Source organism: Ostrinia furnacalis, unplaced genomic scaffold (assembly GCF_004193835.3).
Source record: "Ostrinia furnacalis isolate ACB-3 unplaced genomic scaffold, ASM419383v2 OfSCF3116, whole genome shotgun sequence".
In the NCBI taxonomy this organism is placed as follows: domain Eukaryota; kingdom Metazoa; phylum Arthropoda; class Insecta; order Lepidoptera; family Crambidae; genus Ostrinia; species Ostrinia furnacalis.
This window is the reverse complement of record NW_021133355.1, coordinates 368,607-394,957: the sequence shown is the minus strand read 5'-3', so window position 1 is coordinate 394,957 and position 26,351 is coordinate 368,607. Positions and strand designations below refer to the sequence as shown.

At 35.8% G+C, this 26,351-nt stretch overlaps 1 protein-coding gene across 1 annotated transcript; it reads right to left on the bottom strand.

Annotated features, from left to right (window-relative positions):
- Positions 1-907: 907 nt before the first annotated feature.
- Rab32 (RAS oncogene family member Rab32) lies at positions 908-21,946 on the bottom strand. The gene is made up of 5 exons (XM_028310803.1): positions 21,080-21,946; positions 13,836-14,049; positions 6,101-6,282; positions 5,444-5,587; positions 908-1,317 (listed from the first exon to the last, which is right to left on the bottom strand). Exons 1-5 carry the CDS (start codon positions 21,929-21,931, stop codon positions 1,192-1,194), a joined length of 1,518 nt encoding a protein of 505 aa, XP_028166604.1. The 5' UTR covers positions 21,932-21,946; the 3' UTR covers positions 908-1,191.
- Positions 21,947-26,351: the final 4,405 nt, after the last annotated feature.

Genomic DNA, 26,351 nt, shown 5'->3' with positions numbered 1-26,351 from the left:
TAAGCAAAAGTTCAACATGCCAGAATTTTAAAATAAATACATGGTGCATGGATTTTTGAGATGTATAATATTATAGGTACACTAGTACCTACACAGTACACTCTGTACCACAGCTTGTTTGTATGAAAATATGTATAAAAATTGCTCTTTATGTGTTACTAAACTTTTTAAAACATACAATGTATCTAAAATCTATCATACCGTTCACTCAAAAAGTACTAACTAAACCATCAAATTATTTTATTACATTTTCTCGCATGTCTTTAGGGTAACTGTACAAAATTTTCCCCATGTAAGTTAGCCATGAAGAGTTATAATAAATTCGATTACTTGAGGCACTAAATATCTCTCGCACGTCACTAAATCTACCGAGACCACTACTCTATGGTCAATAGTTAATTAACAATATAAACACCATGGTATGTGCATAAATAGATGAAAAAGGTACAAAATAGCAACCAATTCAGTAAAGAAATAGATCAACCTGATTTTTGGACTAGTTTAATCTGTGTGAAAAAAATAACGCGAGGAAAAAAATTTAAAAGAATAATTAAGTTAGAAATATTACGGAATCTTAGCATAGAGTAGTCTAATTTCAGAAACTTGATTACTTTGCCAGCTAAAATTTTAAAACTACATGGTGCAAAAGTATATAAATATTTTAACATAAAATAGAGAGTTTTAAACATTATTTTCGACTCAATTGGTCCATAAGTCTACGATTTGTGTACTCTTAATCGTCAACCATATTCATGTCAAATGCATCTTTTGTTCTTGGTTTTTTTAGTCACGGTAAAAAGAGTTGTATTGTCAACAAACTAAGTTTAAAAAGCAGGAGAAACTAAAAAAAATTAAGGAGTTAATTTAAACTCAAAAATATTCAGTTTAGACAGTCATTCANGTCGCTCGTCTATCAAGATGAAAAACTCTAAAAAAAAACTATCTCGACAAAAAAGATATTTAAAACCTTTCAACTCTTTTTCTCATGCTAGGCATTCCTAGTGAGTAATAGTAGAATGTAGACAATTAAATTGCAAAATAAAAATTACCTATGAGAAAAAAACAAGTAAAAAGAACTAAAAATATCAATCGTCAAACTCTTTTTAAACCGTGCCAAAAAGGATATTCCTTTTTACCTTTACACTTTCAAATTCAAATATGGAATGCAAAGCGTGCGAACATTCGGGAAGGTCAGCACGCGCACGACTTATTCGCGCTCGCGCGCGAATTCTCCCCGTTCGCGATCTTGTGCTCGAGCCCGAAACGGTCCGCGTCTTTGCTGTCGCTACTCTGCAGGAGCTTGTCGTTTAGGAGGATCTGGAACAAAAAGTATTTGACTTTTAACCAGTTTTTCAACGACTAAAATTGTAAACTAAACTTATTGATCTGTCGTTTTTTGTGGTTACATATTTTTATATAAAAAATTCGCACATCATGACATGATTTTAGATGGTTTTACTAAAATTTTTCTATTTACTTTGCACATCGTTTTCAAAAAATAACAAAACAAATATTTTCAAGATTTTTTGCGCTGACTTTAACAGTTACCAAACCGTTGTTTCTCATATTTATGTAAATTAAATGTGACCCTAAATAATATTAAGTAATAATCTACAAATAATATTAATGTATTAATTTATGGGCAGTCAAAAGCCATATGCCATATAGTGTAATGTTCTCAAAATCTATATTTAGTGTCAGAACAAACAAAAACCGGTATTTTGAATAAATCCCGATAATCGGATTCATTGAATTAAAAACCACTTTTGTGTTGAAACAGAAGTAAAATACTAACTTTCTAAGACGAGCGGTCGCCGCCCTATCTTCAATAATGAATTACCATAATGTTAGGGTCTTCAACTCAGTGGATCATCATTATCTTTTTTGTGTGTAGTGAATCCAACTGGTCAAAAACAAAACAGTATAATGATGTTTAGATAACCGATAATATAATCGTTGAATTACAATAACTTTTACCTCTCAAGTTCAAAAAGATAAGTAGGGGAGACTGGGGCTGGTCCTAACAAATTTTGATTTGAGCGTAATATTTTCTAAACTGCTTTAGCAAGAAACATGATTTTTTGGTACGTGATGTCAAATTTAATGAGCTTTACGTAAAGTATAACAAAATGTATATAATAATTACCATATCTGAGAAAAATCGAGTTTTGCCAAACAAGTCACTTGTTAGATCTTACCCCCGGTTTGGGGTTGGTTTTAACATCGCTGGGGAAAGTTTTAACAGCGGGGGTAAGAAATGATTTATAGTTGGGAATGGGATTTTGGCTAAGATAAACAACAAAATAATAATCAATGTTTATTAGAAACACTAATAAAATTAAATGCGGTTCCTTACCGTTCATAAAATAAACAGAAAACTTAAATTTTATTAGTTAAATAAACTGACTCACTCAATCAGCATTACTCAAATCAAAGAACAAAAAATAATTTTTGATCATCAAATGATCATTGAAATTCGGCTCCTTACCGTTTAAACATTTGTGTAATAAACTTAAAACTTACTAAATCTATCTTTATTAAATAAAATACCAAAAAAAATACTCCTCTAATAAATCAACATACAACTTTGGTTATAAAAGTCAGTGTTACTCAATGTTCGGGGCAAATATTAACGCGTTAGAACCTACCCCGTGCATTTTGTTAAAACCAACCCCACGACCTCATTTTGCACAAAATTATTGTTTTTCTTTTACCGGTTATATTTTTGATTAAAATTTTGAAATTAATGCAAAATACAATAAATTCGGATTTATGCAATACCAAAGCCAATTTTCTACGATACATATTTAAAGAGTAATGCAAAAAATTAAACACGTAAAAAAGTTCATTTTCCTGTGAAATTTGAGGCGTCTGACGCAACCTGCTCCCGTGACGCTTGGCCGGCAACTGACAGATCGAGACACGTTCGCGCTTATTCGTAGGCACAAAGTGCGTTGGAATTAGCGTGGTAAGTCGAATAGGTTCTATGTAATTACGCTGTTAGTCACTGTTAAAACCAGCCCCAGTCTCCCTTAGTTTATTTTTATGGTTGGTTGGTAACAGCTGGTTATTTTTAGCTACGAAACGAAAAGTAATTAGAATCTAACTTTTTACTTCGGTTGTTATTATTATAATTTTTAACTAGACCATCTTACGATATTATGCAAAACGTCATATGAAAGTATTTTCCAATTTGCCTTTCACACCCTGTATAGTATACAATACAATGAACTATACATAATCCCAAAGTCAGACTTGTAATAAATTGACCATTGTTATCAGAACATAATAACTAATGTATTTCTTTTTAAAATATTATTGTTTTGTCCCTAAGATCTTAATGAGGCTAATAATAAACTTTTCCTTTACTTACTTTCTTCAATAAAAATAATTGTAAATCGACTTTTACGAGCATGGAATTTTTCATGGTTCACTAAAGTGATTTTCATGAAAATTAAGCAAGATTGTTTTTTCTTTGACTACTCGTAGACCATGTGAACAAAACCGCGGGCGACCTTCAGTATAAGATGCCATGTATGACCTGAAATTACTGAACGGATCGTGCTGAAACTTACAACGTACAGTAACACCCGTATTCACAAACGATGATTGCTTAAGTGAAGCAGCAAAACGCACAGCGTTGAATAGAGCTCTATGATTGGTTCGTGTGTGACCCTGTGCGTCCACGCGCACTGTGAGACCTCATAGTAATATTTATAAATACGGGAGTTACTTATTGACGCACTGCGAAAGGAATTTCCAAAATTCACCCATAAGGGGATGAAACGAGGGTCAAAAGTTTAAGTCAAGCGAAGCCATGGGAAAAAGCTAGTGTAGATTGTACTTATTAAAGCTGACAACCCTAATAGGCATTAAGATTAAGATAATGCAAGACTCGGAATCAGAGTCGATACTTCTCGGAATAAAACTAGTTCTAAGTAAAGAATGTTAACATTTGGAAACTATTTGCTATTGCGCAATCATTTGATATGTACAGTTAACGACAAACTACACTTGACCGCAAAGAAAAAGGGTCGGTTAGAAAATCTTCTATAAAATATCTTCAAAAGTATCTGCCTAGGTGTGAAACAAAACACATCTACTGGAAAAACTACGCATTTTTTATTAATTTTAATAAAAAATAAAAAACGTGAATTTAAGCATTTACCCCCTTACTAATAAAAAGTTACACAGTTTAACACTGTTTTAAAATGTCATTTACATACTAAACGTCACTTTAAAACACTGTTCAACGATCGTGTAAGTTTTATTTGTAAGGGGGTTAGTCTTTATTTCATAAAGCTAGGTCAGGTACTTTTGAATTTACTTATTGAAGATTTTCTAACCGACCCTCTAGATGGTTCATTTCTAACGGTGTGGACCCTATGGGAAGGAACCTTTTAACTCTACATTCATTAATAGACTTAGAGCACATTTCATGTAGGTACCTACTCTATGTGTACAAGATATTGTGTCTTTTTAATAACTTCATAATAATATTTTGTTGACGGTAGTACAGACTCAAGTTATTCAGAATTTCCTAGAAAATTATCGAAGATCAAAATAAAGATAAGACAGAGATGCTATAAACCGATCAATTAACATTAATGAAGTGTTTGAATGAGACACATTTTGATATTGTTGAAAGAGTCTGACAATAATTTTTAAATAATAGCCTTTTTTGTGAAGTCGAATAGATTAAGATATTCAAGTATTTTTAATAGCACAATGCTTTTAAATAAATTTTATTTTTATGTAAATATTACTGCATTACAAGTACCTACATATGCATTAAGAATCAATTCACCATAGAGTGGCAATATAAAAAAATAGCTAATAACAAAAATTTTAATAGGCATAAAACACGCGGGAAAGAACATATTACATAACAATAGAAGAAATGCGCTTGTAGTTATGATATAATAACATTCCTATATGTTGTAATTGGATTAGTGTTGCTATATGAACGCACGGCCTATTCATTTACCTAAGTAGAGCTAGCTTTTAAGACTAGTTAGGACTTCTATTCTTTTAAAGTAGTTACACATTGTTTTTATTGAGATATTCTTGAAATTGTAGGGCATAATTATTGTGTGATTGTGTTACTTAACGACTAGAATATCATCAATTAATACATTAACTAATTTAAAATACTAACTAGCTCTTGGTTGAAATGGCAAGTTAGAGGTAAGATAGCCAGTTCCTACGTGGTGTAGAATACCGGATGAAGCTCGCTTCCACCTTCGGCCTGATCATCACTTACCATCAGGTGAGATACAGGCCAAGAGCTTCCTCGTTGTGGATAAAAAAGAAGTAAAAAAAACCACCCTAAGTCATTTGTGCAAAGAAACCTTGATCATATTTTACGTTGGCCACAATTTTAACACAAGCAATGTAACCACATGACTTTTGAATATGAATATTCAAAACAAACTTTTCTTACCTTATTAACTAATGAGCGAGCAGCCTCTTCGATATTAATGTTCTCTTTAGCCGAGGTCTCGAACCAGCCGGCGAAACCTTTCTCCCGGCAGTACTCATCCATCTTTGCTGGCGAGTTCACCAGGCCTTCCTTCTGTTGGTCACACTGTGAATAACAGGGTACGTCAGTTGAAGAGCCTTGGAAAATCTAAGAACCTTGAGCACGAAAGTTTGGTAGCTGTTCTCAAATGAAGAACATGTGATGGAAGATGTAGAGCACTAAGATCTCCAAGAATCTTTCAACCGTTGGTTAAGAAAGGTTCTCAAATAAGGACTGGAATTTATTGGAAAATTCAGAGTGACCGATAAGAATAGAGGTTGCCAGATGCTGAAGGATGCGTGGATGGAAAATTCGTAGAGTTAATTGTGGGGTTTTATTAGAGAAGTTCACTTCTGATAATGAACGATGATACTGTTTCTATTCTATGAGTCAAAAGATATATAACGTATTTACCGACCAAGGTTCTATTTTATTACAGTACACTCTGTATCTGCCGTTGTCCACGTGTATGAAAAACGCATAAGAAGAAGAAACATGTAGTTACTACCCCCTGGATCAGCAATATCAACATTGCCTATTGCTCGAGTCTTCGTATTTTATCAAAGTCCTTAAGCTCACCTTATTCGCGAGCAGTATGCACGGTATAGGCGACCCGTCAGGCAGCTGGACCTTGGTGTCGAGGTCGTTCTTCCATTTGACCACCGCGTCGAAGGTGGCGACCCTGGACACGTCGAACACTATGAACGCGCCCACGGCCTCTTTGTAGTACACCCTGGTCATATTGCCGAAACGCTCTTGGCCTGGGGACAAGATGGGAAGTCAACACATATGAAAACTGCTATCGTTGCTTCTTTGGTGTTGTGGATGATAGAGATTCTCTCGGCTCTACATGTTGAGTAATTTGCAAATAAAACTTTTAAATTTCGGACTGCACTGAAAATTGATTAGGCTTTAAATAAGAAAGGGTCTAAAGATATATGTGCCTATGCTTTTAAATCCAAAATTCAAGACAACCTTCTGCCACTGGTACCACTGTGCCACTGATACCCCCCAATCGAAATTTTGTTTACAACTTTGGTATTTCCTGAGGGTATTTCTCATACATAAGAATTTCACTTACATGAAGATATTAGAGAAACTATACTGGGACGAGGAAGATCAGCATGAAAAACGTCATCATATAAATCACAGTCAACATGAAGAATATCCTGGCGAAACATAATCCCATATCATCCATTTTTCAGCCTTTGTTTGTTGTGTTGTTTACAAACATCAGCGCGATTTGTCAAAATGACTTATTTTCTTTTACTGTTTCAATCCCGTGGTTAATTAAATGCTTCTTAAAAAAGTCTTGTTCACAAATCTGAATGTGCTATAATTTATAGGTCGCGCAACAAGAGTTGAGGAATTGCCTCAAACACTAGCAAAGATTTGTATACGCTTGTCACGCTGACATCTTTGGACTAATTTGTGTGTTTTATATTCAAATAATACATCCAGTGTGAGTACTATCGTCCACAGTTCCAGCTACCCATTTCCGTTTTTTCTCTCGCTCTCATCAAATGGTGATTCTTTGCGATAGAACGAGACGACATCACTGGAAATGGGTAGCTGGAACTGTGGCATATACCTGTGTTCGCCCGCCTCAACTTTCGTGGCGCGGCCTATACCCAAAGAGAATCAGTCAAACTTACCAGCAATATCCCATAGTTGCAGTCGTATAATCGTATTCGCGTCCCAGTTCAACACTTTGAGTGCGAAGTCCACTCCGATGGTAGCACGGTAGTGCTGGCTGAAGAACTGGTGCACATATCGCTTAATGATGGACGTCTTCCCGGTCCCTAGCTCCCCGATGACCAGGATCTTGTATAGGTGCTCCCTCCTCTCCGCACTGGGCGAGGCGTTGGACTGTGGAAAAGTGTTGGGTTAGAGAAGAATCTATTATAAAATGATGAATTTAAAACAATGGATATTGAATGTTATGACTTCGCTGTAAGCTTCAAAAGCAATTGAGGAAATTCGAGATTTTCTTGTTGATCTTAAGACAAAAATGTAAAGACAAATACTGCAGTCAGTAGCTGCTATGACATAATTTGTTATGACAGATTAGAATTAAGAGAGAATTGACCAGTTTTGCTACATTTGTAGACACGTAATGGAAGATAGATCTACTAAAATAACACAGGGCAGTCACTGACTGACTAATGACCATCCTGATTTCAATTAATTCAAAAACTCATACTCTTATCTGCTAATTCTCCAAGTTAGTTAGGCTATAAAAATCTCCAGTCAACATTAAATTAAATTTTGGTACATAAGTAAAACTTACGACTCAAGGTCTTTGAAACATTTGGAAAATGTTAAGTTAAAACTTAAGTTAAAAGTTAATTATGTGCGAACTGCAAAAGCGTGCAAACAAAAATAAGACCCCTTTGAAATGCGAAGTTGCATTGGCGAGTCGTTCCGCTACGGACGGCCTTACTACCGATGTAGCTACGAAACGTAATACGCTACGTCCAGTACATTGCTAAGGGCACTGCGTTTCCGCATCAGTGGACTCGTATGATGAATTGAGAGGTCATGTGGGTAGATCAACAATTACGAGTGAGTACCTGACATTTTAAACGATGCAAGAAATTCGATTCAAACTCAGGACAGATTATTTAATGATTGAATGTAGAGTGTAGAGATACGATTTAAAAAACATAACCCTCCTTCTGGCGCAGTCGGGTAAAAAGTGTTACTCGTACTTCCTTCTAAAATTACCACTAATTACTAGTAATTACTATTAGGTATTCGCAAATTCACTATAATTTGTGTTATATTTTTATACTTAGAACTTTATGTAACATCGCGATGTTTATTTTTTATCTTATCAAGCGATAGTGATCATTATCGTGAAGTTACATAGATATAAATGTTATACAAAAAGTATTTGATACACCTACTATCTCTTTTTTAACGATAGGCCTCTTTGAAATGCCCGAGTCAGGTCCTTTTTATTTCAATAGCATAATATTGAAATAAAAGCTCTACCTACGAGTAGCTACTACTACTATTTCTATTTATTTATATTAACCGGCAGACAGTGGTGACTGAGTTTGTTGCGGCGCTTTTTCTCAGCACTTGCCAAATGTTAACTATTTATTAGTCCAAACAAATAAAGAAATTTTGACTTTGACTTTGAAAGTAAAATTTGTATTTATGAAATAAAAATTATATAAATAAATATTACTTACAAAACCTAAACCTACAAAGATTGCATTAAAAGACACTGCAGCTTTCAAAACCAAACTAAAACTTTGTTATTTTTTTTTTCAAATAGTAGTAAAAAAGTGACGCATTGAAAAAACTTACACTCATGAATCATAAGTGTATCGGCTATACATCCTAGTAGATTGTTATAGATCCAACGGGTTGATTAGCTAGATTAATGTCAATTAATCGCTGTACCTACAACTCATCGACCACGTTTTATTGATAAGTACTCAATGTAGATCAATACACATGAACGAATTAGTCAAGTATCGCATTACGTTAAATTTCAATGATTTTGTACCATAGCGAATAACAAATCTCTACATATTATTACAAACTAACTTAGTGAGACAAAGACCATATTATTGCAAACTTGCGTTACATTTAGTAATTAATTTTGTATTATAAAAGAAATGTTAAATCAATTCACACGCTTTCAAAAAATATAAAACTTTATTGAATTGACTACTAACTTATCAGTAAACTTGTTGGTAGAGTCAAAAACAGATTCGGTCAGAATTTTCAGTTTTATTTTGAACTGTAGTTCTAAAATAGTAAANTTTTTCAAGGCGAGATGTAAAACCTGGCGGTCTTCTAAATATGCTCTCCATCAAGTCAAGAGTCCTATAAATACGTGTGATTTTTTTCAAGTCCGTACTTCAATTTTAAAGGTACTTTTTTCGCCCCAGTAGGTCGATCGGTCGTCCCCGTAGAAATGCCCTAATATTAAGTAATAATCTACAAATAATATTAATGTATTAATTTATGGGCAGTCAAAAGCCATAAGCCATATAGTGTATGTTCTCAAAATCTATATTTAGTGTCAGAACAAACAAAAACCGGTATTTTGAATAAATCCCGATAATCGGATTCATTGAATTAAAAACCACTTTTGTGTTGAAACAGAAGTAAAATACTAACTTTCTAAGACGAGCGGTCGCCGCCCTATCTTCAATAATGAATTACCATAATGTTAGGGTCTTCAACTCAGTGGATCATCATTATCTTTTTTGTGTGTAGTGAATCCAACTGGTCAAAAACAAAACAGTATAATGGTGTTTAGATAACCGATAATCGGTGAATTACAATAACTTTTACCTCTCAAGTTCAAAAAGATAGTTTATTTTTATGGTTGGTTGGTAACAGCTGGTTATTTTTAATATCAGAATTAATGTGGTCTTAAAAAATCCCATATTTTTAGCTACGAAACGAAAAGTAATTAGAATCTAACTTTTTACTTCGGTTGTTATTATTATAATTTTTAACTAGACCATCTTACGATATTATGCAAAACGCCATATGAAAGTATTTTCCAATTTGCCTTTCACACCCTGTATACAATACAATGAACTATACTAAGGTCATAATCCCAAAGTCAGACTTGTAATAAATTGAACATTGTTATCAGAACATAATAATTAATGTATTTCTTTTTAAAATATTATTGTTTTGTCCCTAAGATCTTAATGAGGCTAATGATAAACTTTTCCTTTACTTAATTTCTTCAATAAAAATCATTTTAAATTGACATTCGTGAGCATGGAATTTTTCATGGTTCACTGAAGTGATTTTCATGAAAATTAAGCAAGATTGTTTTTTCTTTGACTACTCGTAGACCATGTGAACAAAACCGCGGGCGACCGTCAGTATAAGATGCCATGTATGACCTGAAATTACTGAACGGATTGTGCTGAAACTTACAACGTACAGTAACACCCGTATTCACAAACGATGATTGCTTAAGTGAAGCAGCAAAACGCACAGCGTTGAATAGAGCTCTATGATTGGTTCGTGTGTGACCCTGTGCGTCCACGCGCACTGTGAGACCTCATAGTAATATTTGTGAATACGGGCGTTACTTATTGACGCACTGCGAAAGGATTTTCCAAAATTCATCCATAAGGGGATGAAACGAGGGTCAAAAGTTTAAGTCAAACGAAGCCATGAGAAAAAGCTAGTATAGATTGTACTTAATTAAAGCTGGCAACCTTAATAGGCTTTAAGATGAAGATAAAGCAAGAATCGGAGTCAGAGTCGATAGTCTTCTCGGAATAAAACTAGTTCTATGTAAAGAATGTTAACATTTGGAAACTATTTGCTATTGCGCAATCATTTGATATGTACAGTCAACGACAAACTACACTTGACCGCAAAGAAAACGGGTCGGTTAGAAAATCTTCTATATCTTCAAAAGTATCTTACCTAATGTGAAACAAAACATACTGGAAAATTACGCATATTTATGTATATTACATGTATTAAAAATAAAAAGCGTGAATTAAAAAGCAGGTACTTTTGAATTTATTGAAGATTTTCTAACCGACCCTTTTTCTTTGCGGTCCAGTGAGCTACTTACTTGGTTTATTTCTAACAATGAGAAGGCACCTTTTAACTCTACATTCATTTGGACCTAAAGGCAAAGCACATTTAATCGTAGCTTTGATGTGCTTACTCTACACTATATTTTGTTGACGGTAGTACACACTCAAGTTATTCAGAATTTCCTAGAAAATTATTGAAGATTACAATAAAGATAAGACAGAGATGCTACAAACTGATCAATTAACATTAATGAAGTGTTTGAATGAGACACATTTTGATATTCTTGAAAGTCTGGCAATAATTTTGAAATAATAGCCATTTTTGTAAATGGTCGAATAGAATCAAGATATTCAAGCATTTTTAATAGCGCTTTTAAATAAATTTTATTTTTATGCAAATCCTACAATTGTTGTCGAGCGTATAAATAAAAAAAATTGCTAAGTATAATAAAAAATTACATAGATATAAAACACGCGGGAAAGAACAGTATTGCATAACAATAGAAGAAATGCGCTTGTAGTTATGATATAATAACATTCCTATATGTTGTAATTGGATTAGTGTTACTGTATGAACGCACGACCTATTCATTTATCTAAGTAAAGAGCTAGCTTTTAAGACTAGTTAGGACTTATATTCTTTCACTTTTCTTTTACTTTATAACACATTGTTTTTATTGAGATACTAACGGCCGCCCGCAACTTCGTACGCGTGGATCCCGTCTTACCCCCTTAGGGGTTGAATTTTGCAAAATCCCGTCTTAGTGAGCACCTACATTATAAAAGAAACCCCCATGCAAAATTTGAGACTCATAACACTTGTAGTTTCTGAGATTTCGTGAGTCAGTCAATCAGTGACCTTTCGCTTTTATACTCGTAGATATACCTAGATTTAGAAATTGTAGTGTAGAATTATTGTGTTCACAGAACATAAAAAGACGTTTCTATGTTTTGTGATTGTGTTACCTAAAGACTAGAATACCATCAAGCAATACATTAACTAATTTAAAATACTAACTTAACTCTTAAGATGAGACTAGCTCTTGGATGAAATTACAAGTTAGAGGTAAGATAGCCAGTTCCTCCGTGATGTAGGATACCAGGTGAAGCTCGCTTCCACCTTCGGCCTGATCATCACTTACCATCAGGTGAGATACAGGCCAAGAGTTTCCTCGTTGTGGATAAAAAAGAAGTAAAAAAAACCACCCTAAGTCATTTGTGCAAAGAAACCTTGATCATATTTTACGTTGGCTACAATTTTAACACAAGCAATGTAACCACATGACTTTTGAATATGAATATTCAAAACAAACTTTTCTTACCTTATTAACTAATGAGCGAGCAGCCTCTTCGATATTAATGTTCTCTTTAGCCGAGGTCTCGAACCAGCCGGCGAAACCTTTCTCCCGGCAGTACTCATCCATCTTGGCTGGCGAGTTCACCAGGCCTTCCTTCTGCTGGTCACACTGTAAACAACAGGGTATGTCAGTTGAAGAGCCTTGGAAAATCTAAGAACCTTGAGCATGAAATTTTCATTTTTTATCTTAGCGTATTTACCGACCAAGGTTCTATTTTATTACAGTACACTCTGTATCTGCAGTTGTCCAAGTGTATGAAAAACGCATAAGAAGAAGAAACATGTAATTACTTCCCCTTGGCAAGCTATTTTGAAATTAAAACTGTTATGAATGTTACTTTGACTAGAGGATCAGGTACTTGGGTCAGCAATATCAACATTGCATATTGCTCGAGTCTTCGCATTTTATCAACCTCACCTTATTTGCGAGCAGTATGCACGGTATAGGCGACCCGTCAGGCAGCTGGACCTTGGTGTCGAGGTCGTTCTTCCATTTGACCACCGCGTCGAAAGTGGCGACCCTGGACACGTCGAACACTATGAACGCGCCCACGGCCTCTTTGTAGTACACCCTGGTCATATTGCCGAAACGCTCCTGGCCTGGGGACAATATGAGAAGTCAACGCCTATTTTTGCTGCTTTGGTATTGTGGATGATAGAGATTCTATCGGCTCTTACATGTTGAGTAATTGAGTAATTTCCAAATTAATATTTTTCGTACTGTGCTAGGAAAATTGACTATGGCTTTAATAAGAAAGTGTTTATTTATGCTGTTAAAACTAAATTTCATGAGAACCTTCTGATGCCCCCATCGAGATTATAATTTAGGAACAATTCTATTTCTCACATAATAATTTACCTTACAAGATATTGGGGAAACTATACTGGGACGAGGAAGATCAGCATGAAAAACGTCATCATATAAATCACGGTCAACATGAAGAATATCCTGGCGAAACATAATCCCATATCATCCATTTTTCAGCCTTTGTTTGTTGTGTTGTTTACAAACATCAGCGCGATTTGTCAAAATGACTTATTTTCTTTTACCGTTTCATTGCCGTGGTTAAAAAAGGTCCTTAAAAAAAGTTTTGTTCACAAATCTGACTGTGTAGGTCGCGTAGCTAAAGTTGAGGTGATTAACACCAGCAAAGATTTGTATGCTTGTCGCACTGACATCTTTCGACTAATTTGTGTGTTTTATATTCAAATAATACATCCAGTGTGAGTACTATCGTCCACAGTTCCAGCTACCCATTTCCGTTTTTTCTCTCGCTCTCATCAAATGGTGATTCTTTGCGATAGAACGAGACGACATCACTGGAAATGGGTAGCTGGAACTGTGGCATATACCTGTGTTCGCCCGCCTCAACTTTCGTGGCGCGGCCTATACCCAAAGAGAATCAGTCAAACTTACCAGCAATATCCCATAGTTGCAGTCGTATAATCGTATTCGCGTCCCAGTTCAGCACTTTGAGTGCGAAGTCCACTCCGATGGTAGCACGGTAGTGCTGGCTGAAGAACTGGTGTACATATCGCTTGATGATGGATGTCTTCCCGGTCCCTAGCTCCCCGATGACCAGGATCTTGTATAGGTGCTCCCTCCTCTCCGCACTGGGCGAGGCGTTGGACTGTGGAAAAGTATGGGTTTAGAAAAGGATCTCCCACATAATGATTCATTCAAAGGATTTTGAACGTAATGTATTCACTGTAAGCTTCAAAAGCAATTGAGGAAGTTGAGATTTTCTTGTTGATCTTAAGACAAAAATGTAAAGACAAATACTGCAGCCAGTAGCTGCTATGACATAATTTGTTATGACAGATTAGAATTAAGAGAGAATTGACCAGTTTTGCTACATTTGTAGACACGTAATGGAAGATAGATCTACTAAAATAACACAGGGCAGTCACTGACTGACTAATGACCATCCTGATTTCAATTAATTCAAAAACTCATACTCTTATCTGCTAATTCTCCAAGTTAGTTAGGCTATAAAAATCTCCAGTCAACATTAAATTAAATTTTAGTACATAAGTAAAGCTTACGACTCAAGGTCTTTGAAACATGTGAAAAATGTTAAGTTAAAACTTAAGTTAATTATGTGCGAACTGCAAAAGCGTGCAAACAAAAATAAGACCCCATTGAAATGCCAAGTTGCATTGGCAAGTCGTTCCGCTACGGACGGCCTTACTACCGATGTAGCTACGAAACGTAATACGCTACGTCCAGTACATTGCTAAGGGCATTGCGTTTCCGCATCAGTGGACTACGTATGATGAATTGAGAGGTCATGTGGGTAGATCAACAATTACGAGTGAGGACTCTACCTTAATACATGACATTATAAACGATGCGAGAAATTCGATTCAAACTCAGGACAGATTATTTAATGATTGAATGTAGAGTGTAGAGATACGATTTAAAAAACATAACCCTCCTTCTGGCGCAGTCGGGTAAAAAGTGTTACTCGTACTTCCTTCTAAAATTACCACTAATTACTAGTAATTACTATTAGGTATTCGCAAATTCACTATAATTTGTGTTATATTTTTATACTTAGAACTTTATGTAACATCGCGATGTTTATTTTTTATCTTCCTCTTTGAAAATCCCGAGTCAGGTTCGTTTTATTACAATAGCATAATATTGAAATAAAAGCTCTACTTACGAGTAGGTATGAGCAGAAGTTAAAATTAGACTTAAAGTAAAATTTATATTTATGAAATAAAAAACATAGCTATAAATAAATATCACTTATAAAACCTAAACCAAAGATTACATTAAGACACTGCTGCTTTCAAAACCAAACTAAAACTTTGTTATTTTTTTCAAATAGCAGTAAAAAAGTGACGCATTGAAAAAACTTACACTCATGAATCATAAGTGTATCGGCTATACATCCTAGTAGATTGTTATAGATCCAACGGGTAGATTAGCTAGATTAATGTCAATTAATCGCTGTACCTACAACTCATCGACCACGTTTTATTGATAAGTACTCAATGTAGATCAATACACATGAACGAATTAGTCAAGTATCGCATTACGTTAAATTTCAATGATTTTGTACCATAGCGAATAACAAATCTCTACATATTATTACAAACTAACTTAGTGGGACAAAGACCATATTATTGCAAACTTGCGTTACATTTAGTAATTAATTTTGTATTATAAAAGAAATGTTAAATCAATTCACACGCTTTCAAAAAATATAAAACTTTATAGAATTGACTACTAACTTATCAGTAAACTTGTTGGTAGAGTCAAAAACAGATTCGGTCAGAATTTTCAGTTTTATTTTGAATTGTAGTTCTAAAATAGTAAATAAATACGATTCCACAATACCGTTACGTGTTACTTTATAAAGGCTTCCCGTAACTCGATTAAGCTCCGATTACGATTAGTCAAAGTGATGACAAAACAAAACACTATTACCAAATAAACAAAAAATAAAACAAAACACTCACGCCTGTATGTTTAGGCTTCGGAGACATCTTATATCACTGAACGTGTCGTCAAGAAACACAAAAGTAAGTCCAATGAAGCAGAGCACGTGAACAAAATCGAATATTCTCGATTGATATATCCCACATCGCACTAGAACACTCAACGCTGACCGCACATCTTCTGTTACATTTAAATCGAACACTGGCCGGTTCTCCGTTCTATTTTCAAATGTGGCAAACTGATAGTTGTCTTTTTTCTTTTTAATCTTTTTAACTTTCAAATATGGCTGCTTTAATTTTTTTGTTTTTGAGATGGCCAAGGAAATGACTCAGACAGGCAAGAAAACTAGCCGGACTATCGTCTTGGTCTGGTGACCGGCTATTTATGAACGGACATGGAGTGGGCAAACAGTCTTATCGGGCACCCGATAAGGAGTATAAGTGTTTGTCACCGCATTTGGTACCAATAACCAGTGTGTGTTCAATCAATTACGACTTTTTTGCTGCTCTAACCTATTTTACAGGTAATTTGCTATCTGAGCTATGAGTAAAAAAAATAATATGAGCAAAAAGCAGTGCATAACTGAATAGCCATTAGAATGTTAAGAGCGTTTACGCCGTTTGGCGCAAAAACAGTACTTTTTCAACTCGTTACAATCATTAACCAGTAATACTACAAATATGTTATAGGCATAAATAGTTAGGCAATTTCGTCGTCTAAATAGTTAATTGAGAAAATATTGCGATTAGTTTAGTATTTAAGAATTCTATCAAGATAAGTCCACACAGGTTTTGTAAATTTCCACTTTAACGTCAGTTTACAAGCTGAAATTTTTATAAAAATACTGTGAAAACGATTTAACAAACATTTATATCCTTTAGCATAGATCCTTGGGCAAATAGTTATCTGAGAAAATTTTTAGATTTAAGCATTTTACAATAAGAAATCACAAATGAAAAGAACGTGAAATACCCAAAAATCAAAGTGATTTTTTCACCAATATTCTTCCTTTATTCAACATAATAATAGCTTAATATAATAAAACAACATCTTCTTTAAAATATTTACTTTGAAACGATATTTAATTCATTGTTATTGTTTTGCTATACACATTTGAAAACTATTAAAAAACGCCGCGCGCGAATCATTTCCAATGATGCCCCTTTAAACGCCGCGCTTCGCGTAAACGCTCTTAATGACAGACAATATTTAAAAAAATAAGTAAAATAGTCTTTTTTTGCACTGTACCATATTCCATGCAAATTGTGTTATCTTGATATTTTTAATTACAAAATAAAACAACAGAGAAATAGTTTTTGCTAGCTATATTATGCTAAAGAATGAAAAATAATGGTTATCTAATGCAAATATTAGTGTTTTATTTACCAGAAGAAACATAACACCCAATTTGTGTTCAAAGCGTGACGAGTGAAACTTGACCAAAGGTGCTTGTTTCAAAATACCTACTGCAATCTTAGCTCAAAAGATTGCCTCAAGGTTATCAGGTAACATTGGTAAAAAATATGACAAATTATTTATACAGTAAGATATTATTTACAAAAGGAGGGTAAACTCATGAAAAAAATATCACTGCGTGTTTATGTCGTCCGTCATGCACCGATATCCATAATGTAACTCTATCTATCACGTTTTGTTTATTTTTTTATTTTAAAGATCTCTAACATCTTCTTCATCAGCCCGTGACTAATTTTCACGAATACTCTTAAAACTTTTTTGTCACAATAATATTTTGTTCCCATAACTTGAAATGTGGCTGGCTGGTTACTTCAGATTGTATTTTGTGAAAAAAAAAGGAGAATTTTAAATTTTTGTATTCAAAAGTTGTGTTCCATGGAACGGTAAATCATTGCGCTGGAATGCGTAGACGCGGCAACGCATTGCACAACCGTTGGAAGGAACCGCGGGCCTGCGGTAAGGCCGGCGGGTAGTGTTACCACCACGCACCGCCGGCGACCTCTGCTGGGCTAGGTGAACCGCCATAGAGATACTAGTACTAGACTAGATTTTGAGGGGAAAGAGATAGAGCAAAATTATTAGAGAAGTGTTTAACACCTAAGTTAGGCCAAGCCACTGTTACGAAAAAAAAACGGTTACTAAAAGACGGATAAAATATTTTTAAAGAAAACTTTGAGGAAAAATCGTTTGGTGAGATAGCTGAAATGTTTCAGGCATATTAATAAAATAATTAAGTTTTAAGTAGAGGATTGCGCATCAGACTATACATTTTCCTTCAAGTCAGACGCGGCAAAAAGCAAACTAACAGCCACAGTAAACTACTAAACGCGTTTGAGGGAAGACTTTCGATCCTGAAAATTCAAAGACAGACAACAAGATTCACATGCCGTAAAAAATATAAAAAATAATCATGATCTACAATCGCTTCAATAAAAAAGCTCTATAATGCCCCATGAAATATGACCCAAAACACTTCACTAACTCTACATTCTTCCTTTCTCTCCTCTGTGGCGCCCATGGCTCGTTGGAGTGACAAGACCGCAGATGATTAGCGACAGGGAACGTGATATACCACTGTGACTTTCTATAGATCACGGTAACAGATACTCGTCCAGATAAGGTCACGATATTCGATATTGGCTAAATTCGATACGGCTCCGGAAATTGACGACAATCTCACGGTGTCTATTTTAGTTTGAAACGTACGCAATAGAGAGAATTAAAATAGTATCAATGTTGATCTACTTTATTTGAAAATATTTGCCCTGAATTTAGTAGCTCTATCTATGCGCCAGAATGGGAATGCTTAGTAGCGAATGGTCCTTAAATAATAAAGAAGCGAAGAACTTTACTTCTTCTAAATTAAAACTGTATTTAAGAAAACTATTTCTGTCCAGCAGTAAAAGAGGAGTAGGCTTTACAAAATGCCCATTTGATGCGGATTGAGGACTCTAATCGCCTTAAGAGAACATAACTGAAAATAGACGAAATAATTTTATCATCATTGAGTGATTTATTATTATGTAACTTTTAAAAATATAAGTGTATTTAATACCTACTTAATTCAGGAAACACGGTTCAATCGGAAATTAATTCAATATGGCTCATTAGATCCAAATAATTTAAACAAATCAGCAATATCAATAGCATCAGGTTTATTTTTAGTCCGATTTTTTCACTGATCTGAATATTTAATAGTTAAATTAAAATATTATGCAATAAATTACTAATGTGTAAAACAAAAACAGAATCTAAGTACCTATAATTTTCTTGTTTTAAAATCTGCATATTTAAGTAAACGTAAATGATTCTCCCATTCAGGTGGTATAATAAAATAAGTATTAAATAGTATTATGCAATATTTAAATTAAAAAAACTCACTTTTTTCACTTGCAGTAGTACCATAACTAGATCAATTAAAAACAAGTTAACTCTTTAGTTAATAGTAAAATAATTACGACTCTATGTGCACTCCGCGCGACCACAAGCAAATGCAATGTCGTCTTATCAAATACCTATTATATTCTTCCTTCTTCGTTACCGGTTTTGTAAGTTATAAAATATATTCAAAATTTCAACAAATATATTCAAAAAATCCTAGTAGATCAGGTATTTGACCTTGTCTTTAATTGATTACATTTGTTACGAAAAAAAATGTTTTAATTTATAATTCCGTATATGGGGTTTTGTGCTAAACTAAAAGTTCGGTTTGCCTAGTTTACATAATTAAAAGGACTTAATAAATTATAATAATATAATTTGGAAATGCCAATGTGATTTTTGTCTGAAAAATGAATTGAAAGTATAGACTTTCTATAATACAGATTAGTGTTACTTAGTTAGATCAATTAGATAAGTAATATAAGAGAAACTATAGTAGTATATTACCTTAATGTATGTAAATAGGCACATTTTAGATAATTACTGGAAATTTTAAGGTATTCGAAAGTTACTACTTGTACCTTCATTAAATAAAAGTAGCGTTATGTGACGGGGCAATTTGCATATAGTTAAATATGCTGTAGTCCATACGGCACATCAAGTTGTACAATATCGTATCTAAAGCCGTTGTATTAGATGCTATATTAGAACAAAATTAATATAAGTCTGATATGCTTCAAGGTACGAGTTCCAAAATCTACTTGGTTTGTATCTTTTCACTCTATGAAGTGGTGAAAACACGCGAGGAAAATAGGTCAACGGTGCCAAATAAAGGACAAATAAACCACTCTTGCTGAAAGCATGAAATAAGCTAAAAAGCAGGTTATCAAGCTTTAGATGTTTTCAGTTCAGTGAGATCCTACCAAGATCAGAGATTTTGTTAAAGGGCATTCACATTTCATTTCACAGTTGCACACAAATGAGTGGCACGCGCTAGATAAAATATTATCTTGTGAAGGTGTTTTCTAACTAATTTAGACATATCAATGTTCAAATAAAACCTAAGAAAGCGCCAGCAAATAATGGACGTAAAAAAATCTTATCTATTATGTGTTCTGAATTTGTATTACTAAATAGAGAACACAAAACTATAGTCTTTTGTGTTGTAGTACTAGGCCACATCGTCAACTATCTCAAGGTAAAATGTCGTACGCTGTATTATTATTTCATTACGTAGCTCTGACTTATACCTAAAAGTGAAGCTAAATTGTACACAAAATTCAATTCAAATGAATGCTATTTCCAAAACATATTATTATCGTAATAATTTGAATTTAGTTTCACTGTAAAATGTTTTCCATTTACAGTTATTCGGTGGTAGAGTTCACGAATAATACTCAATTAGTCACTGTAAATTACGTAAATGCTCGTGCAAAGAAGAAAATAAATTCTTAGACTGAGAAACAATTACTTAGTTGTTTCATTCACTGATTCCACGATAATTGATATGTACGAGAAGGTAAAGAATAACTGAGAGGTGTCGCACATAATTCACGCTCGAGAAACTACAGCCCGACACTGTGTACAACTGCCCACTAGGTGCACTTGAACAAACTAACCCTGCATGCGTATCAAAATGCTAAGCGCACACGTACAAGGCGTACTCACGAAGGACATCGCGTTCGGCGGCCGCTGAAAACTACCGTGAAATGAAACGTACTGGGACCAACACGGACGTCTCGGCGCTGAAGCCGCAACACTCGCACACCGTCAGGTAGCACTCGTCACCCGTCTCCTCGAAGGTCATGGCGCGCGCGCATCGCACGGCTCGCCCGCGCCCACTGAACACTCACCGGCGCCGGCTCCGGCCCAGCCTTGCTCTCCGGCTCGATCAGGTCTCCGTAAGCGGGCATCGCGTCCGTGTACCCCTCCTCTTCGGTGTCGTCGTCGCGCGAGTGCGCCGGCGAGGGCGGCGACTGCACTGCGAGCCGCACGCGGGCCAGCGCCACCGCCTCCTCCAGCGACCCCACCTCCCCTCTTCCTACCCCCTCTTCACCATCGTCGTGGTCCTCCGAGAAGCACGCCGACGCCTGAGCGACGAACGCGATCCGCCGCTTCAGCGCGCTCTCGGGGCTCGGCTCCTCCACCGGCTTTTCCATTTCCGGCTCGCTGCTGCGCTTCTTCCACGCGGCTTTCGTGAAGGGGCGCGTCGCGACCGGGTGCTCGACTGCGATCGGGCTGACTGGCGGGGCCACCGCGGCGTCCTGGGTCTCCGGCGGCGGTGCATCTGTCTCGGGAGGCGGCGTCGGCGGGCCCTCGATCGTCGACTCTGCGGTTTCAGGCTGCGGCGGGGGGCTCGATCCCTCCCCGACTTCCGTCCGCCGCTTGCCGATACTCCCCATTCTGCGTATAAAACTGCCGCCGGTGTCCTTTTTCTTCTTGTCGATGCTCGGCGAGCTGTCGGTGCTGCGGGACGCGTCGGAGGCCGCGTCGCGTTGCTTCTTGTTCCGTTTACGCATCGTGCGTTCGTCGCGCGCGATCTCGCCGTCTGAGGCGAAGGATTTAGTGGAGCCGGAGCGCTTGATCGAGCCGATGTGGAAGGGCGACCCGGAGCGGAACGGCGAGCGAAGCGAGTTTAGCGTGCGGCGGAGGCGCGATGGGGCGCGCGGGGACGCGGGCGGCAGGGGGGGCTCGTCGTCGGCCATGCTGCTCGCGCCCGAGCGCCGCGCATACTGCCGCCGCTCCGAGTCCGGGCCAGCGCCAGCAGCGGCGGCCTCGCTCCTGATCACTGGAGGATAGAGTTTCGGCCAGTACCTTCAGGCCGACTTATACCACGGACCACTAATTAGGGATTTTCGCATTAACGGATAAGTGACGTATGACCACGACGCGTACTACGAAGACTTCTAAATGACCGAGTAGGTATCACGCATTTGTTTCCATCCAGATTCCTCACAAAAATCGTAATACGTAATGCCATTATCGCACTGATAAAAAGTAGTAGCTATTTGGATCACTTACCCAAAACATGTCGGCGAATCAAAACATCACTTGGTTTGATATATCGTCGAGTAGGTACATCTTCAGCTTGCTAAGTGTTTTTTCCTACTGTAGCAACATCGCCACTTTTAGTTCCGATACATTTTCGTAGCTGGACATCATTGTAACGCGAGCACCATTGAGTGGGGACACGATTGTTATCGATGTTTTGTTTTGTGAATGACCAAACCGCAATAGTGTGTGCTCTCCACCGCAAACTAAAACAGCTGGCTTTAGACCGGAATTTATATTTTTCATAGTTATTGCTTTATTCGTCAGTAGATCTTATACATAAGACTTTTTACTAAACTAACTTGATTACCCTAAACTTCAAACTAAATTATATTCAGTCAATTAGAAAATTAGTTATTTTCCAGTAAACAAATAAATCAAACACTTCTACATTCCGTAGTCAACTATAATAACTTCCGTAACGTATCAAGTTAAACTTGATTTGGAAGAAAGATTTTCTCTATCTGAACTTTATTTGCAGACGCATAGAGGCCAAAATACCACACAAGTATAGAAGAGCTTAAAAGCTCGGTGAGTTTTTTTGTCCCTTTCGTTGTTTTTTTTTTTTTTTTTTTTTTTTTTTTTTTTTTTTTTTTTTTTTTTTTNGGTAAGTGATTACCGTCGCCCATAGACACCCGCAGACCCAGGGGCGTTACAGGTGCGTTGCCGGCCTTTAATAAAACAAACCCGATACACCAATTTAAAACTTATGTAACTATATGGCATTTGAATTGATTTAAATAATGATCAAAATAAATCATCAAAAACGCTTCATCATAATCGGATTTGTAATGTTTTTCACAGGAATTAACTTTATGAATACATTTTTTGTTAGCCCAATGTTATTCACACAATTTTTTATACACACACATACGTAATAGTTCTTAGGTAATTTCATTTGCCATCTACAAAAAATATGCAAAAGCTTTTGCACTGAAAATTTAATTTTCATGAAATATCGATAACAAAACGGAAATTTCACAGAAAAGCTGAATAGGATGGATTCACTTGTTTTTTATCGACTGAAGCCATCTCTACCAAATATTAATAGATCTAATACCCCGTGAAATACCGGTATCAAATAGTGCTTCTGTATCGGTTTTCGGTGTGCAATGACCCTATGATTCGTGGGTACGGCACTAGACAGTTGTATGGAATCGTAAACGGAAGGGAAACCGTACAACCACGCGGACGTCTGATATCGTACGTAAGTAATTACTTGAGAAACGATACGGGAATGTGTATGAACTTTAACATACTTACCTTGCTGCATTAACATTATTAATTTACTAGCTTTTAAATGAAGCCGCGGGCTTCACGCGCGTGTTACGTAGGTCACTCGATAAGTTTTGAGATAGAGAAAAAGTATATACCTACTTGCTATCTTGCTCTATACAAAGTTTCATTCGTCTAAATCAACTTTTTTGCCAGTATTGACCAGTCAGTACAAAATCGCAATTTTGTAGGCAGCCGAAATTATTTCTGTTATAAATTATAGCCTATTTCTTATTAATTAGTAATAAACGTTAAAATTTTAAGTTTCATTAAAATTCGTTCAGTAATTTTTGCGTGAGATTAACAAGACTTGTTGCACTTAAAGATAATGAAGATTTCCGTGCAGAGTAATAACTTTTAAAAAATAATATAATAAGTAACACGTTTATGGATATCAACGTCACTTGCTGACGTGTTTGCTTTTAGTAAACAAACTGATGCAACACTATTACATTGTTGGTAGAGGTGATATTGAGAAAATACTTATTTGCTGGAAACAGAGTCTATATGTCATTTCTGGTGATTCCCAGTCAGGTTACTAATGTCATTAATGCAGTTTTGCTGACAAGGTATGCAGTGCCTACCCACATAAGTCTTGATTGCACCCACATAAAACGATACAAGCGGTCTTATCGCTAGCAAGCGATATCTTCCATACAACAGATATTATTGATGAAAATTAGGGTTTTAAAGTAGAAGAACGTATACCTGCTATAAAGTTATTATATTCGATGATTCTTTACTTCAAATTAGTCGACTACGAAAACCGATTAACCGCCCATGTCAGAAGTGTTTAAGCTTTGATCTATTCGTCCCTTACGAATACAATAAAAATGTATATCATTTACAGAGAAACCTCTCTTTCTTAGTCATTCTAAACTCTATTTTTCGTCAACCCAAATACGTAACAGCTACTGCTACTATCAACGATCTTATTCCCAGAATCTTTTAACGGCTATTGAGAAGCAATTGCCTCATAGCTTCTACAGTCATCCACAAGACTTGTTCAGCCTTACACCTATGAACACAAGGGTCAAAGTCAAAGACAGCTCTAGCTCTGATCTTGACTGTAATAGGAGCTCGAAGTATCAATGGGATGTCGTCCACAACCAGGAAGCATTCATAAACATAGCTACGTTCTTAACTCGTCTTGACGTCCATCTATAACTAATTTTGCTCCAATGCCCTGTGCATAGACTGAGATGGCTCTATGTAGGTAGAGGTAAAAGGAGCTAGTGTAGTAAGTAAGTAGTAATAATAAAAATACGTCACGCAAACTGTTTTGGCTCCTAAATATTGGAACAAAGTGATACATTTTGCTTTAGAAATTAGATGGGAGCTCACTTTTGTCAAAAAAAATGTTTATGTTTTTAGTAAAAATAAGTTTTGAGCGACCACAATCCAAGCGAGAGAAGCCACAGGAAGAAATAGAGTTTAATAAACAAGCGCCATTTTGAAAATATGAAGAATGTACAGTAGAGGTTTAAGAAGTTATTTTTGTTAAATAATAGAATGATAAACATAATACCATAATAAATCAATATACCTAACATAATAAGGATAAAACCTGATAACAACCTATTTAAAATAAGTTATGTAGAGTGGTGAAAATGATTAATAAAACTCACTAATGTCTTAATGGCCAATAATTTCAATTTACTTACATTCAAATGTCCTTTACATTGAGCCACAATAGCTTCTTCCGCCATCATCTTAAAAAAAATTGTGTTTAATACTTTGTTATTGGTAGGTACATTTTAAAAACTCAAGTCAATAAGTTTACAATTCCTGCACTTGATAAAAACCGCACACGTGTTTTCAGCATCAGCCGATATTGTTTACGCAAATCACATCACAGATAAAAAATACTTTTCGACACTTCGAAAAAGATTTTCCCGCCAATTTCTATTTTTTTTTTGTCGCTGCACGGTTAACACAACGTTCATCGCTGTTAGTCCTCGTCCTTTAAAAATATTTTAAAAGTTTTATTTACACAGTTCTATTCCATACCGGATACGGCGTGATACTATTGAAGGTGTCTGATATATTATTATTAACATTATCGGAGTTTATCAGTGTTCTGATAACCGTGCAGATTCCTGAACGCAAGTCTGCCGTTCGGCAGGTACTTTTTAATGTCGACTATAAAACCGAAGGGGTGATACGTGTGCAATAAAACGACTGTAAAAAAACCTTTGGCGGATTAAAAAAGGTCCCATAGGTCATACATATTTCATTTACGAGAAAAAACAAAGGCTTCTGAACAAAAATACAAAATATGTGTGTGTACCCAATAAAACATTTATAAAGTAATCGTCATAGAGTTTCCGTGATCTACTTATTTATATCATTCAACTTGCACTTGACCCTTTGAAGTCGATAAAAATGTAGGTCCCGTTAATTTGTAATTTATGCAGCTTAGAGCAAAGCTACTTTATAAGTTTCTCACTGTTGGGGGATATCTCTAATGTAAATTGTAGAAACTGTTTATTGTTTGCAAATGGCACATGTAGGTACTCGTAGGGACCTATTATGTAAAATTATGTAAACTTGCTATAGATTTTTAAACTTGAAATAACTACAGAATATGAAGACCGTCTTCATAAAGATTTTGTGGAATAATTAAATCTGTTTTGAATTGACACCCCCCTAATATAAATAAGCCTTCACACCTGAAACTCTCCTGAAAGACATGTTTTCATTAACGTAATATTTTTTATAACTCTTAAAAAATTGTTTGGAACGTTTTCACTTGGCAGGCTTAAATTTCAGGCCATTTAAAATGCAGCTTAACTGTAA